This window comes from Haemorhous mexicanus, chromosome Z, assembly GCF_027477595.1.
Source record: "Haemorhous mexicanus isolate bHaeMex1 chromosome Z, bHaeMex1.pri, whole genome shotgun sequence".
NCBI lineage: Eukaryota > Metazoa > Chordata > Aves > Passeriformes > Fringillidae > Haemorhous > Haemorhous mexicanus.
In genome coordinates this window covers 32,008,222-32,021,884 of record NC_082381.1, presented here as the reverse complement: position 1 = coordinate 32,021,884, position 13,663 = coordinate 32,008,222, and the positions used below count along the sequence as shown (strand labels likewise).

General features: G+C 36.5%; 1 protein-coding gene across 2 annotated transcripts in view; it reads right to left on the bottom strand.

Moving 5' to 3' along the window:
- DMXL1 (Dmx like 1) overlaps positions 1–13,663 on the bottom strand; it is a 76,424-nt gene that overhangs the window by 28,013 nt on the left and 34,748 nt on the right. For both annotated transcript variants that reach the window (XM_059836719.1, XM_059836720.1), the window contains 10 exons: positions 11,489–13,180; positions 10,847–10,957; positions 9,331–9,500; positions 8,106–8,203; positions 7,256–7,421; positions 6,221–6,473; positions 3,479–4,569; positions 3,018–3,209; positions 1,738–1,814; positions 1,438–1,565 (listed from right to left, as the gene is read on the bottom strand). In XM_059836719.1, coding sequence (XP_059692702.1) covers positions 1,438–1,565; positions 1,738–1,814; positions 3,018–3,209; positions 3,479–4,569; positions 6,221–6,473; positions 7,256–7,421; positions 8,106–8,203; positions 9,331–9,500; positions 10,847–10,957; positions 11,489–13,180 — 3,978 coding nt within the window. The remainder of the gene's footprint in view (positions 1–1,437; positions 1,566–1,737; positions 1,815–3,017; positions 3,210–3,478; positions 4,570–6,220; positions 6,474–7,255; positions 7,422–8,105; positions 8,204–9,330; positions 9,501–10,846; positions 10,958–11,488; positions 13,181–13,663) is intronic.

Genomic DNA, 13,663 nt, shown 5'->3' with positions numbered 1-13,663 from the left:
AAATAAACATATTCTTTGAGAAAGCACAGATGTGTGTGTGAACACACTCAAGATTATCATGGGTATTTTGTCCACTACTTAGTAATGTTTAGTGTAGAAAAATTTGAAGTTCTACACATTGAAACCTAAGTTGAAAACTTCAGGAGAAAGAGGAAAGCTCTTAATTTTTAACAATGTATCAGTTTTTTAGCTTCCTGGTTTGGACTAATAGTTAAAGAAATGTATAACACCTTTTCAGTTATTATAACTACTTTATAAACCTGAAAGCTGAAATTCTATCTTCTCATTTTGCAGTGGTAAAACCAATAAAAAATCAGGGGCATCAACTTCCATTACACGTTGTCTGACAAGTGCTCTTTCCCCAAGTACTAAACATTTTGTGATGCTTTTATGCTCCCACAAAAGAGTGTAGTTTCAGATGTGGCTTCAATGTGACACTTTGTGCAGACAAGTAAAAACACACATAGTCACAGCCAAAGAATTCTGCTTTTTGTCATGTTCTCCAATTTGCACACATAGCATGTGAATCTACTAAAAACCAGAAGAAGTCAGTTCAAGGTGGTGTTATTCATAAGAATAACTGCTAACAATTCCTTGCTCGACTCATCAGAAATTTAACCCTAAGGTTAACTAAATAACAAGAGAACAGATGACAACCTAGTTTCTCTATAAAATCTCTAGATTCAGTGACAATGTTTGACAGAAAAGAAAAAATGGCATAGCATCAAATACAAAGTCTGCTTCAGGGTCTCCATGAAGATTTTTGAAGAGAAATTTTCTGATTTAAGAAACAATTCTCATAGTAAATAAGTCATTTCCTGACTATGCTTACATTAAAGTTAGTGCTGTAAACTGAAGCCCATACCTAGATGTATTACATTGATAACACTCCCTCTAATGTAGCTCCCCAGCATAGTTTAACCAGTATATATGTCAGCACGCTCTAAGTATTACCTGAAATCTGATATTAATTTTACAGCTACAGAAAACCATGATTTATTATAAAAGTCCAATTTTTAATAGCTTTATGGTAGTTCAGAAATTGTCCATAAGGTAAAATAATTCTTAGTTGGAGCACAAACTAGGACAGCCTGCCTCGTCCTTAGGACTCCAGAAGTAGAATACTGGCACTCCAGGGGGTGCAAGAAGAGCACAGGACATGACTTCACCCTACCTCTTGTTTAGCTGCTCTCTCTTTACTAGATCCAGCACTAACATTTTTTAGTTAAAGAAAGCAATATAAATCAACTTGAATTAGTAAATAATCAGAAGTAGTGACTTAGATGCTTTGGGAAAAAAAAAACAAACCCACCACATTTTAATCAAAGAACTCAACACAGCTGTCACAAATACTACAAGAAAGTCACAGCCACATGCTCTTAGAGTGGATCCAGATAACTCAGTTTTCCTTAAGAGGAAAGAAACAAGTCTAGATACCTGGCCACTGAGCAGGTGATGTGTTGGGAGTCACTGTTTCTTCTAAGCTTGCTGTTCTTAAAGAGTGACGCTGAGTTAACAGGATGGTCTGGTACACTGTTCCAGTGAACTGATTTGCTTGAAATGAGCTGTTGAAACAGAGAAGCAGGAAATAATATTTATTTTTAAAAGTTATATTTACAACTATTCAAGTGATAGCACTTTCTAGATGTAGGCAAGTGTGATCACTGCCTTCTGCCCTATCCATTACCATGACAGCAATGAGGCAGCTGTCTAAAAATCACTTTTCATAGACTTTACCTGTAGCTGTGGCCATCACAGAGACATTGGTAGATGCAAGCAGAGAGCGACGCTGCTAAGGTATGCATTACATATATCTGAAAGACAAAGTTATACAGAAGTGATTACACCCAAAGTGAGCTGTGATTAGTGTCAGAGCCTTTCACTCTGCATACAAATATGTAACAAGCACTGGACATGAAAGGTCTAAGTCCTTATGCACTTACAAAGCCACCTTTTGCTTCTGAATTTGTATCAGACAAATCAGTTCACACCCTATGAAAAGGATGAGGGAAAACTCACTCACCCCACCAACACATAATCACAGATCAGCTCCATCTGAAATGTTTTACAGAGCAGCGTATTAAGCCTGTATTCAATAGTCCTATGTAATTACACCCTAAAACAGCGGGAGTTTGGTGGCTCAGAATACAAAGAATTGATTTCAGAATGAAAACTATAATGCAGCTTAGTTTTTGACCAATTCTAGTGCAGCTTTTGGACACTCACTCAATTTACTCAGTATCGTACTGATCAGTACTTTTAATACAGCTGACACTTTTTTCCTAATGTATCACAAAACACACTAAGGTTAAAAGCTAGAGAAGCTGTTAATCAAAAAGGTTCCATTAAAACAAAAACAGTTTATTGTATTTATTGGTTGTTCCCTCTAAAACAAAGCTAAGTAGGACTAAGCCATCTTTTCAATGCTCTCTAGAAATCCTTAGTAAAAGCAGATATGATCTGAGACCTAACAATACAAAACTTCAGGAAAGACTGAGTTTTATTTCCAGTCAAAGGTTAAATACAGGAGAAATCTTACAGAAATAAATTTTAAAAACTACTATACAAACACATACTGTTTCACAAAAAACAGTATGCGTTTATTGAAGTTTGCTAACACTCAGATTTTGTAATTAAACATTTAATTTTACTTATGTCTAAGAATGAAACACAGAATCTGCCATTAACATAATGAACATACTGTCATAAAGACAAATATTATGCTGATGGTTTAGTATAAAATGTTTTCCATTAAAATGTCCTCTTGGACAAATATCCAGTTCTAAGAGAGTTCAACAGCTTGTTGAACCAGATGCTCAACACCTCAACAATGACTGATGATCATTGGACACCTCTTTAAGCTCAAGATAAGTACTACAGAAAATGATTATGTTTCATGGTTTTACTTTGTTACAGAGAGGCACGGCACAAAGTTTTTATGCTGTCTGAAAGAAAAATTTGTGACTTCAGCAAACTAGATGATAACAACAACAAAACAACTGTAAAAAAATACATACCTTGCTGTTCTGAGTATCTGGATGAGGTGGCGAATCTAGGTTTATTATAGCATGTAATATATCATGAGTTAAATTGCCAAGATGTAGCAACGGATTAGCCACCACTGTTTTGGCACTAGCTGTACAAGCAAATAGGAGAGGTATGGAGTTTTGCTCTGGTGCAGGGCTGGAAGGTATCTGTACTGACTGCTCCTAAAATCAAGCAAGAAACACATACACAAAGCAATAGTACATATTCTTTAAGGGAATATAAAAACTTTTGAAAGAGGGAAAAGGATTCTATAAAACAACAATAAAAAATAAACAATGAACAAAAAAAAAACCCTGTTAAAAACAGATTTAGATTTATTAAAAAACATGCGCATGCTACAGTAGGAAAAATTCAAAAATATTACAAAACAGTTTCAAATAAATCTACAAACCTGAAGCAGAGATAATAGAACCTAAGCTCCCCCACATACCTGCTGAGATTCCTGCAAGAGCAGAATTAATTCCATTCTGACAGATGCCAAGCCTCCACCGTGTGAGCCATGAAGTATACAGTAACTAAGGAACATTCTGAGGAGAGACTGGTATTTCAGAAGCCATTGACGTCTTTTCTGAAAGCCTTCTTTCTGTAGCATAATTTTTTCCTGGTCAGCTAAGTCTTCAGTGTTTTCATGTAACGTAGCTTCCTCTGACATCCCTCTAACTCCTGACTGCATGTCTTCTACTTCAACACCATAATCACAGGTTTTCTGAAGAGCTACCACTTCTCTCTCAAGCCACTGGTAAAGCTGATACCGCAACTTTCCACCATCCACTTCATAGCCAGTGGACAGCGTACGAAGCTCCACGGTAAGGATTTTCAGGCATGCCCTAAACTTCAGCTGTGCTGAAATGATATCTTCTGATGGACTTAGAATATCTTTGTCATCAACTACACTAAAAGATTCTGTGTAGCTAGAACCTGTTTCCTGTAATTTTTCAGTTTTCTTCAGAGGTTTTAGCTCTTTCATTACCAGGGAAGAATCTTCACTTTCATCATTTTCATCACTGTCTGACTGCAGCTGCAATTGTTCATCTTGGAAAAGAGCACTTGGCTGGCTCCAATCAAAGGAAAGAGTGGAACTTGAATGTTTTCCTGATGAGCAATCTGAAGACGAACCTAGACCATTGAATACTGGCTGTGACCAATCAATACTGGAAGCTTGATCTTTTGTTTCAAACTCTTTAACTGGAGATAACGGTGAGAAATCTTTACTAGTATCCACTAAACTAGGGGATTTACAGAACAACTTTGACCTCTTGACAACTTTGGGCATCTTTGATAACACTTCCAAGGCCAACATAGGACAACCAGCTTTTAGATGAGCATATGCAGTGGTGAAAAATAGTCGTCTTTCACCCAGGTTGATTTTGTCAGCTAATCCATTTTCTACTGTTAGGCAGATGTGTGTGGAAGATGTATCAGAAGAGCCAAAATGACGTCTCAGCAAGAGGGGATGTGTTCTTAGGTAGTTATAGAAGTTAAACACTGCAGGGTTGCAACTTGATGAGCCATCCCCTTCATCTGAAAATATATGGCAACATGAGGAAAATGTACCACTCTGCATGAAATAACCAATTTGCAAAGTCCTAAATTCATCAGAAGGCTTTTAGGTCTTAGTATCAATCCTATTGTCTACTTCATACATCCTTTCTACTTTTTACTTCACTGCACCCTCCTTTGCACCTTCATCATTTGAATACCTCAGTGGGAAGGGCATTGCCAAATCTACTAAAAACAAGCAGAGTGGGGCAGCAGGCATGACTTATTAAATTAAAACAGCTACCATTTCTTTTTCTTGTAGTCAGGCCAGATTTACTGAAGTCAAACAATACCACTTTTCTGTTAATTTTAGATTTCTGAAGTCTCCATGTTCCATGTCTAAATGACAGTAAGACAACACCTTACTTCTTTTACTTAAGGTCTCTTTTAAAAAATTGGAATAGTATTTTTTATTTTGTCTACATCTCAAAAGAAATGCAACTTACAATAAAACTAGGAAATCTACAACATTTATACATAATAGTAGCAGTATTACATATAAATAAATGAATTACACAGCAGTGCAACACCTACTCATTTCATTTTCATGTCCACAAGGAAAAAAAAACCACAAGAGATATGAGAATCAGCATAGCATGATTCACATGGCTTTCAAAAGTCTCAGGATAGCTGAAATAAACCCTTACTCTCTTCTCTTTCAGAAGTTATAGCACAACTGGTCACAGTTAACAGAGACAGCCACATAAAAATGCACATTCTAGGTAAGAAAATAAGGCAATACACCACAAAAAAGCCATTAAGTAATTGCACAAGAATTAGCAACACCTTAAAATTATTTTACACAGAAAGATGGGATCAAGATAGAAAAAACAAACACTATACTCCTCATTTGATCAAAATAATCCTGAAGCATTTAACTATCACTAAAATCAGTTTCACGAATTAGTTACCGAATTCTAGTATTTGAGCCTTTTTTATCCCCTTCCAATTTCTCTCAGTAGGCAGGACTGAAACCAGCTAACTACCTAGGATTTGAAGCATTTAACTTCAATAAAAACACTACCTTTAAGAAATAATACAATTAATTCTTAGGAGGCCTATAAAGCCAGCAAGTGAACATAGAAATGAAATGCTCTAGGAGACTCCCATGCTGTTTCAGGAAGCACATGGGCCTCCTCAATTTTGGCCTCCTCCACCATTTCAAGTATCAAAACCTTTCTATTGGGAGTCTGTTATTGTAGCCAGCTGTTACCAAGGCCTAAAAGCTACAAAACACCATGTCCTCCAGACTCTCCTATGTAAGTGGGCAATCAGAAATTTTGTTTTAGGCTGTGATGGAGTCAAACTAATAGAAGTTAATTTTTCTCTTCATCTTCCAGACTGCTTCTGGAAAAACAGCTGCATTACTGTTGACCCTAATTAGGGTCATTCCATTATCTTGATAGTCACATGCTTAAAGAACAAAGTATGCATTCATGAGATACAGGGTAACAACAATACAGTCACCATGCTTGCTATTAAAGTCCACATACATTGCTACAGGAAGTATTTACTAACAGTGGTGAGGAACTGTGTGATACCTGGTTTTCTTCAGATGACACTTCAAGAAACTGTGGTTTAAATGAGCAGATATTTAAAATCAACTCAACATGTCAAATACCTATATTCTTACCTCCTTCATCTTCAACAGAATGTTTAATCAAAGTGTCAAGAGCCTTGCTATAATCTTCCAAAATCCAGTATGCCATACTTCGCAGGAAAGGGTCACAGTGTATGTCTCCTGAGCTCTCTTTTCCAGTAGACACACTTCCCAAAACTCTCTTCTGTAGTACAGATTTGTAAGTACTAGACACTTCAAACTCTGATTCATAAAGTCTTGATATTACAAGAGCCAGCTGAATGTCATGCAGTTTTTCAAGGCAGACCTAATTAAAAAAAGTATATTCAAATGATCAAACTTTATCATTTCCCCTCATTTTAAAAGTATTATAGGGCAGGAAGTGACATAAATTTGCACAGATTAAAGTAAGCAGGTCTACCAACTCCATAAAAAGTGAGCAGGAACTAAGCAGAACACATGTAGCTAAGTATCACATGCAAGATTGGATTTGCATTTCTTCAGTTTAAGTACAGCATGACAAAAGATCTTTGAAATCAACCAGCTTCAATAGATCATTACCAATGTGCACATGCCACCTCTTACCTCTGGATTCTGGCTGTTTTAACTACAAAGATTTACAGAACAAATCCTTCATTATCACAGAGATTAATTTAATCACAATTTTGCAATTCAAACAGACCCAGGAAATAATTTGGTTTTGCGTTTTTTTTGTAAAGGGATTCCAGGAGCTAATCCACATCTCTGCCAAAATACCACATGTATTCATTAGGAACTTCCTAATGAAAAACTATGCTGTCTTCCTACCGGACTGGCTAGAAAACCTGAAAGTAAGCTAACTGTAGGTAGGCCCCTTAGTAGAGCAGAGAAATTACCCATGTCACTTTTCAGTATCAGTAATATGACAACTAAAAAGGAATCAGAATGTAAAGGTTTTGTATTTATCATGCATTTGGGTTGGGAAAGAAGAGCAAAAATTGAAAGCATAAGAAGCTTCAGGGGTCATACTAATGCAAAATGCAAACTGCATTCAAAGTATTTGTACATTTGGGACAATGGAACAGTCTTAAACATTAAAAATTTTATTACCTCCACTGCATCTTTTAAGTGTCCAGCCAACAAGAAAAATGCTGCAGAATGTTCAAACCGCTGTTTACCAAGCAAAGAAAAAGCATTCTTTAAGGCTGCCTTACGCCATCTGTCCTCAGTAAAGTTGTTTCCAAAAAACTGTGTCATTTTAGTATCTTTTTGGGACCTGCATATCAAACATAATTGATAAAAAGATTTTACTTTTTATTAGTTGCACTATGGTTCTTAATTTCTGCAGATGTCAGTATAATTTTACACAGATCTTCACATTAGGAAATGCAGAGTCTCTCACCACACTGGAATTTGAGAAGGCTACTTATTTAAAAATAGCAGAAACTTCAATAAATACAAAACCTAATGGCATTTTCAAAAATCTGACACATAAAATCCCTTCTTTTTTTAAGGTGAGCTCTTAAGTGAGAATGAAAATTAGTTTTCAGAAGGTTTGCAACACTGAATGCTGTATTATGAAACGTCACTTAGGAAGACAAGCAAGTCCCCTGATCTGGAGGTAAAATTTTTAACAACAAACACTTATGTAAAAGATAGGCATGACATTTCCCACACTACACTGCTAGTCCTCAAAAGTAAATCAGAATTAAGCAGTAGTTGAAATTACGGGAGATTTGAGAGTAAAACTTGCGGGACCTACCTTCAGAAATAGCAACTAAATTCCATCAGTAAATATAAGAAGGTTAGAAACTACTCATCAAATGTAACGACTAGTTTGGAAATCAAACCTCAGTTTTCAATGGTAATATTTGTGCTTCCTTTGGATTACCACCACATTCAACTTTTCCCCCCAGAATTATACCAGACAGCGTGAAATTCCATGTAAGAGTTTGAATACCTGTATAATCCCCAGATAACAGCCTTCTTCTTCATTGCAAGGTAAAAAATGGCAGCATCAAGTGGATCATTGTTTCTCTGGAAAGCTGCTTTAGCCACCTGAGAAGACAGTTCAAAAGCAAAAAAACAACCACAATTTAAATTAATCTTAAATGAGATTTTTGGTGCTTCTGTCATCTCATACCCCACAGAGCTCTGAAGTTCTCTTTAATACAGGATCCCTCCTGTCATTATGAGTCTGATGTAAGAACATGTGAAGACACAACAACCTGTTTGATATCACTTAGCTCATGCTCTTTCAGTTCAAGAAGCTGTTTTGCAGATCAAATGGGAATCTCGACATCTGAAATCCCTTTCTAAAATCACAGCAAAATTAATTTACTAGTTATTACTATTAACTTATTAGTTGCATCTGCAAGATGGAGTCTTGAAAAACAGGCTGGGACCAGTGATTGCTTTTGGAAGGTGGAAAGGAAAAAGGGTAACTGGCAGCAAGAATAATCCAAGTCCCATGTAAAATAATCTTAAACTCAGGCCCAGAATACCTGGAATTTTTTTAATGCAAGGCAGTTAAGTTTCATAAAGTAATGAATAATTACTGAAGATTTAAAAGTAAAAGTAGGGATATGCATTTATACCACTTTGTGCTTTGGAGTCAAAGTGTCTTTTGCATGTCATTTTCTAGCTCAACACATTTGTCTTATCCAAGAGCTTAAAACAAGTGATAATGAGGTTAGGCTTACTGCCACATCTGTGATTATTAAAATATTTAATACAAAAAACTCAACAAAACCCTTGAACAAACAAAAGAAACACCAAGCCGAAACAAAACAATAGAAGGTTTGTTCTATTATGTAAAATAATCAATTTGCAAGACAGATGTACATATAATATCTAAGTTGTTCCCACATGTGATAGGTTTCTAAGAAGAACCTTTTCCCAGGACTTGCCTCTCAATTTTGCTATAAAAAAACAACTCCACCTGTATCTTGAGCATCCACAATAAGTACTGTATAATATTACCCTTTAGATGAAGTATCTAAGAGCAAAAAATGTACTCCACACTGGAATTTGAAGTCTAAAGTACTAAAAAAAAAAAAAAATTGTTAAATACAGAAGTTCCTATTCATACAAAAACAGTATAGATACAAAAAAATACAGCAAACACTGGAGAACAGCTGTTTGGAATGATTTTGTTGGGCTTTTTTTTAGAATGCTATGTTTACCTTTTCTATGCATTTCCTCAGGCTGTGGATGTTTCGAACCCACCATCCTACACCCATAGCTCTGAGCTCAGACCATGTTGGATCTCCCTTCTGCACTGCAGGGAGCATACTCAGGAGCTCTTCCTCTGCTACGGAATGGAATGCCCAGGCAAAGTGACTAGTAGATAAGCCTGTACAATGAACATTAAAAAAAAAAAGAAAAAAAAAAAAGAAAATTCATAAGACATTCATTAACAAAATAATCCAGAATCTGAAGATAAAGGGATGGGAAAGGGAGAAGGGAAGACGGTAAACTGCTTGTTTTGAATTTTTAAGTGCATTGCTGGTAAGGCAACAGAAATTTAAGAGTATTTGTTAGGACTGCATTTCAAATATTACAGAAAAATGATACAACTGGAAACAATTTTTCATCTGCACAAACTTATGTAAGGAGTTTGAAGAACAGAGTTTCTCTACAAAGCTCAAACATATGGATAGTAAGTGACATTAAGATTAGCCATGACACAGTGTACTGATGAAATTTCTCAAAATTTTGAAAGATAGCTTCACTATTTTGACTTGGATTCAAAAATGCACAAGTTTCAGATAATCAGAGCAAAAACACCTTTGGGGATAGAGAAACAAAAGAAAATTTGAAATAAAAAAATCTCATGAGGAAGGAAGCAATTACTAAACAATAACATAGCTGGTTAGGGATAATTGCAACTCCAGTGAGAGCCAGGTGTTTCTTTGTAGAAAGGCACTTCTGCATGTGCCCTGGAGGCACTTCCCACTCTCACCAATTTCTGAGCTCACCAGAAGCAGAACTATCTCAACTAAAATGACCCCATCAGAAAGTTATCTCTGCAACACTATGCTCTGGCAGTCCTGGCAAATTCCAACCTCTGATTCAGCTGAGGGGTGACAAGCCATGTGATTGAAAATACTATCACAACTGTCATGATGGCTAAAGGAATAATCATAGCCAGTCCTTTACATCTGATTATCACTAATCAAATCCATCCTATTCTGTCATCTGCAATACCAGGATGGAACTAGTAAAATTATACAAAAAAACTTCCCTATATGAAATAGTTCATTGTATAATTACAGCAAGTATATAGAAGTATGTAAAGTCTGAGTAGTAATTTTTTTTTCCCAAATATGTACCAAACCCCTGCATAAATAGGTACAGTTGTCTACTACATTATTCCTGCAGAAGGTTATTGGAACAACATGGGATTTCATTTGAGGAATTTGGGGTATTTAATTTGGGGAAATAGAAACTCTTCCCCACCAATGAAAAAATTTGAAAAAAACTTTTTCAAATTGTTTGAAAAGAATCACTTCTGAAACCTTTACCACAACCAAAGCAAGACATTTTCTGCTCTAGCATTCATTCATATTGGACAATATTTTCTTGAAAAACCCCAATGAATGAAATTACTGGTTCTGTAGAGGCACATCAACAGCATACCCTTCACAGGTGCAGCTACATCACTAAAACTCAGCTCATGTAAGAAAACACATCAGTTACCTTGGTGAAGCAGCTGGGCTCGATGCACAGGAGGAAGCGCAGTGGTCAGAAAGGTGTGACGCCGGACAGCCAATAAAAATTTTAAACCACACTCATCGAGAGTTTCTCCACCTGGAAATAAATATTTTTACACACATTTTACAGCAATTAATCCAAGTAAGTATAGTGGGTCTTAATAGAAGAAATATAATTTTGTGACTGCTAATACTTTGAATTTGTAAATGATAGCTTAGTCCATAATTCTTCCCTTCAAAAAAAGAGAAAGAAAATTTAAATACAAAAACTTCTGAAGTTATTTGATCTGTTTAATGCAAGAGACAGAAAAAGTGATATATATTAAAAAAACCAAACCAAATTCTTCCTCAATTTCTCTACACGCTAAAAAAAATATTTGTCATTCTGTCTCTTCAAAAGTGAATTAAAAATAATTATAGTATGCGGACTGATGGAGTCACAGTGACATTACCAGGTGGCAAAATAAAATTTTACTTTTATCGAAGCAATAGGTCTTGAAACAATTATACTATGAAATGAAGGTGCGCCATCATCTTACAAGCCACAAAGATATTCCAAAATAGGAAAAAAATCCCTGGAAAGGCTATGAAGCACAGCAGTACATTTAACTTGGAAGAGACAGCTTACCCTGACTTCTGTCCCTGCTTTCTCCAATGTCAGTACTGGTAGTAGCAATTGTATCTGCCAAAGCCATCAATGACATTTGCTCCATCCTAGTCAGACCTGGCAAGCTTGAATGAAGTAAGTGACGAGAAAGAACTTGAGCATGTTCTGGTCCAAAATATGTTGGGCTGTATTGAGAAAGATCAATGACTTTTGAACTGTCTTCATCTGCCTCAAATGTGACAAGGTCATCTGTACTTAGAACAGTATTTTGGAAGAGATTTTCATAACTGTCATTGGGCATATCCTTTTTATTTTGACTATGTTGATTATTGGACTTCTCTGAACAGGAGTAAGATGAATCATCATCCGCAGCAAGCAGAGCATACAGAGGCAATGGTGGAACAGAGTCTATTTCTATATAGTCTGTAGTCTCTGTTTTACTGAACATTTTGGGATCTCTTGCAGTACTTCCACTAGCACTGATCGTCAGAGATCTGAGTCTCCTGTCATGATTAGGCTCAGACTCATTTACAGCAACAACTTCTCCAGCAATGCACTTCACCAAGTGGGACAGAATGGCTTTTGCTCTGCGTACTTTACCAAGATCCATGAGTTCCAGCAGCTGATATGGATGGTACTGAGGTAAAGTTGGAGATAATGTATGAGCTGCTTCAAACAGACCAGAATCTTCCATTTCCATTGACAGAACAGAGGCAGACCTTTTCCCACTAAGTTTCTGGGCAAGGCTGGTCATAGATCTGGTCAAAGTTCTCTTTGGTGGATGCAGACCTGAGGCAGCTGACTGGCTTTGTTTCATTAAGCTAGTTAGGCATGGCATACTTCCACTGTAGGAATCTGTACTAACCAGTTCCTGTTTAGAAGGAGATTGCCACTGGGAATAAACATGCATTTCACAATCCATTCCAACTACCAGAATGCCATCACGCACCCAAGACAACGACACAGGAAAAGGAGGTGATCCCTCCACAGATGAAACCAAGTCAACACAACGCAGCAAAACAAACCCAGAAAGGGTTGCAGCCTTAGGACTGCCACTGTGGGAGATTGCTACAATCTCATTACCATTTTGTTCTTGCCTCTTCCCAGACATCTGACCAAACATATAAAGTTTTGATCCAATTCCCACTGTCAGAATATGTGAACCATCTTCCCTAGACATCCAATCCAAGTGTACCAAGTGCTTAGTGTTGGGTATAATACTTCCACCATGAGACAGAGAAGTATCTTGTTGGTTATCTGCCACTAAATCGCCATCAACACTAACACCAGAGTCCAACATGGTGCCTAGCTCTTCTAATTTGAGCGTCTGTTCTAAAATCCAAGAAGATCCCCCTGTAGATTCACATTCAAAAATACTAACATGCATCACAAAATCTTGAGAAAGATGGCTATTTCTAGATGCTGCCTGCTTGTACGCTACTGCTAATCTGTTTGTGTGTGCACAGCTGACATCAGTTGGCCTCCCTGGAACATTAATAGCACTACTACTAGGAAGTCCATCCTCAATCAGTAACGGCCATTCTTCCCATACATATTGAACATCACTGTCTGTGCCATATTGTGGCATGGAAGAAGCTGATGATTCAGTGACAACCCTGCATCTCCAGAATCGAATTTTTCCATCAGAGCAGGAAGTAGCCAGCAGATAAGGTGCACGACAAACAGGATATATGGAAGAAGAACTGAGATGTCCTAAAATAAAAAAAAAAAAAAAAACACTCTTACAGGAGGAAATACTAAAAAGCAAAATTAGCAACATTTTTATTCAGCCACCATTCTATTACTCCAAATTAAAAAAAGTATTACTGCTTCCTCACAAAGAGGTCATTTACAGCGTCTCACAGAGAAGACAATGCCAAAAATACCATGAAAGCCTTCTACCCTTTGATTGAATTTTGTGCCCCAGAAAGGAGTCAAATACTATTATTTAAACATGAATACTAATATATATTCTGTCAAACAAATATTTCTTAATTAAAAAATCTAAAACTGTATTTTACAAAGACTGCTGATGAACCTTAACATTTAAGTAGAGATCCCACAAAAAATTTCACGAATGACTGCAAAACAAAATTTGTGTTTCTACTATTCTATTAAGTAAGAGCTTTATTTTAATGTTAGTTTCAGGATAGAGATATTAAGTGACAGGAAGTACATTTTAGCAAACTTTTTGGA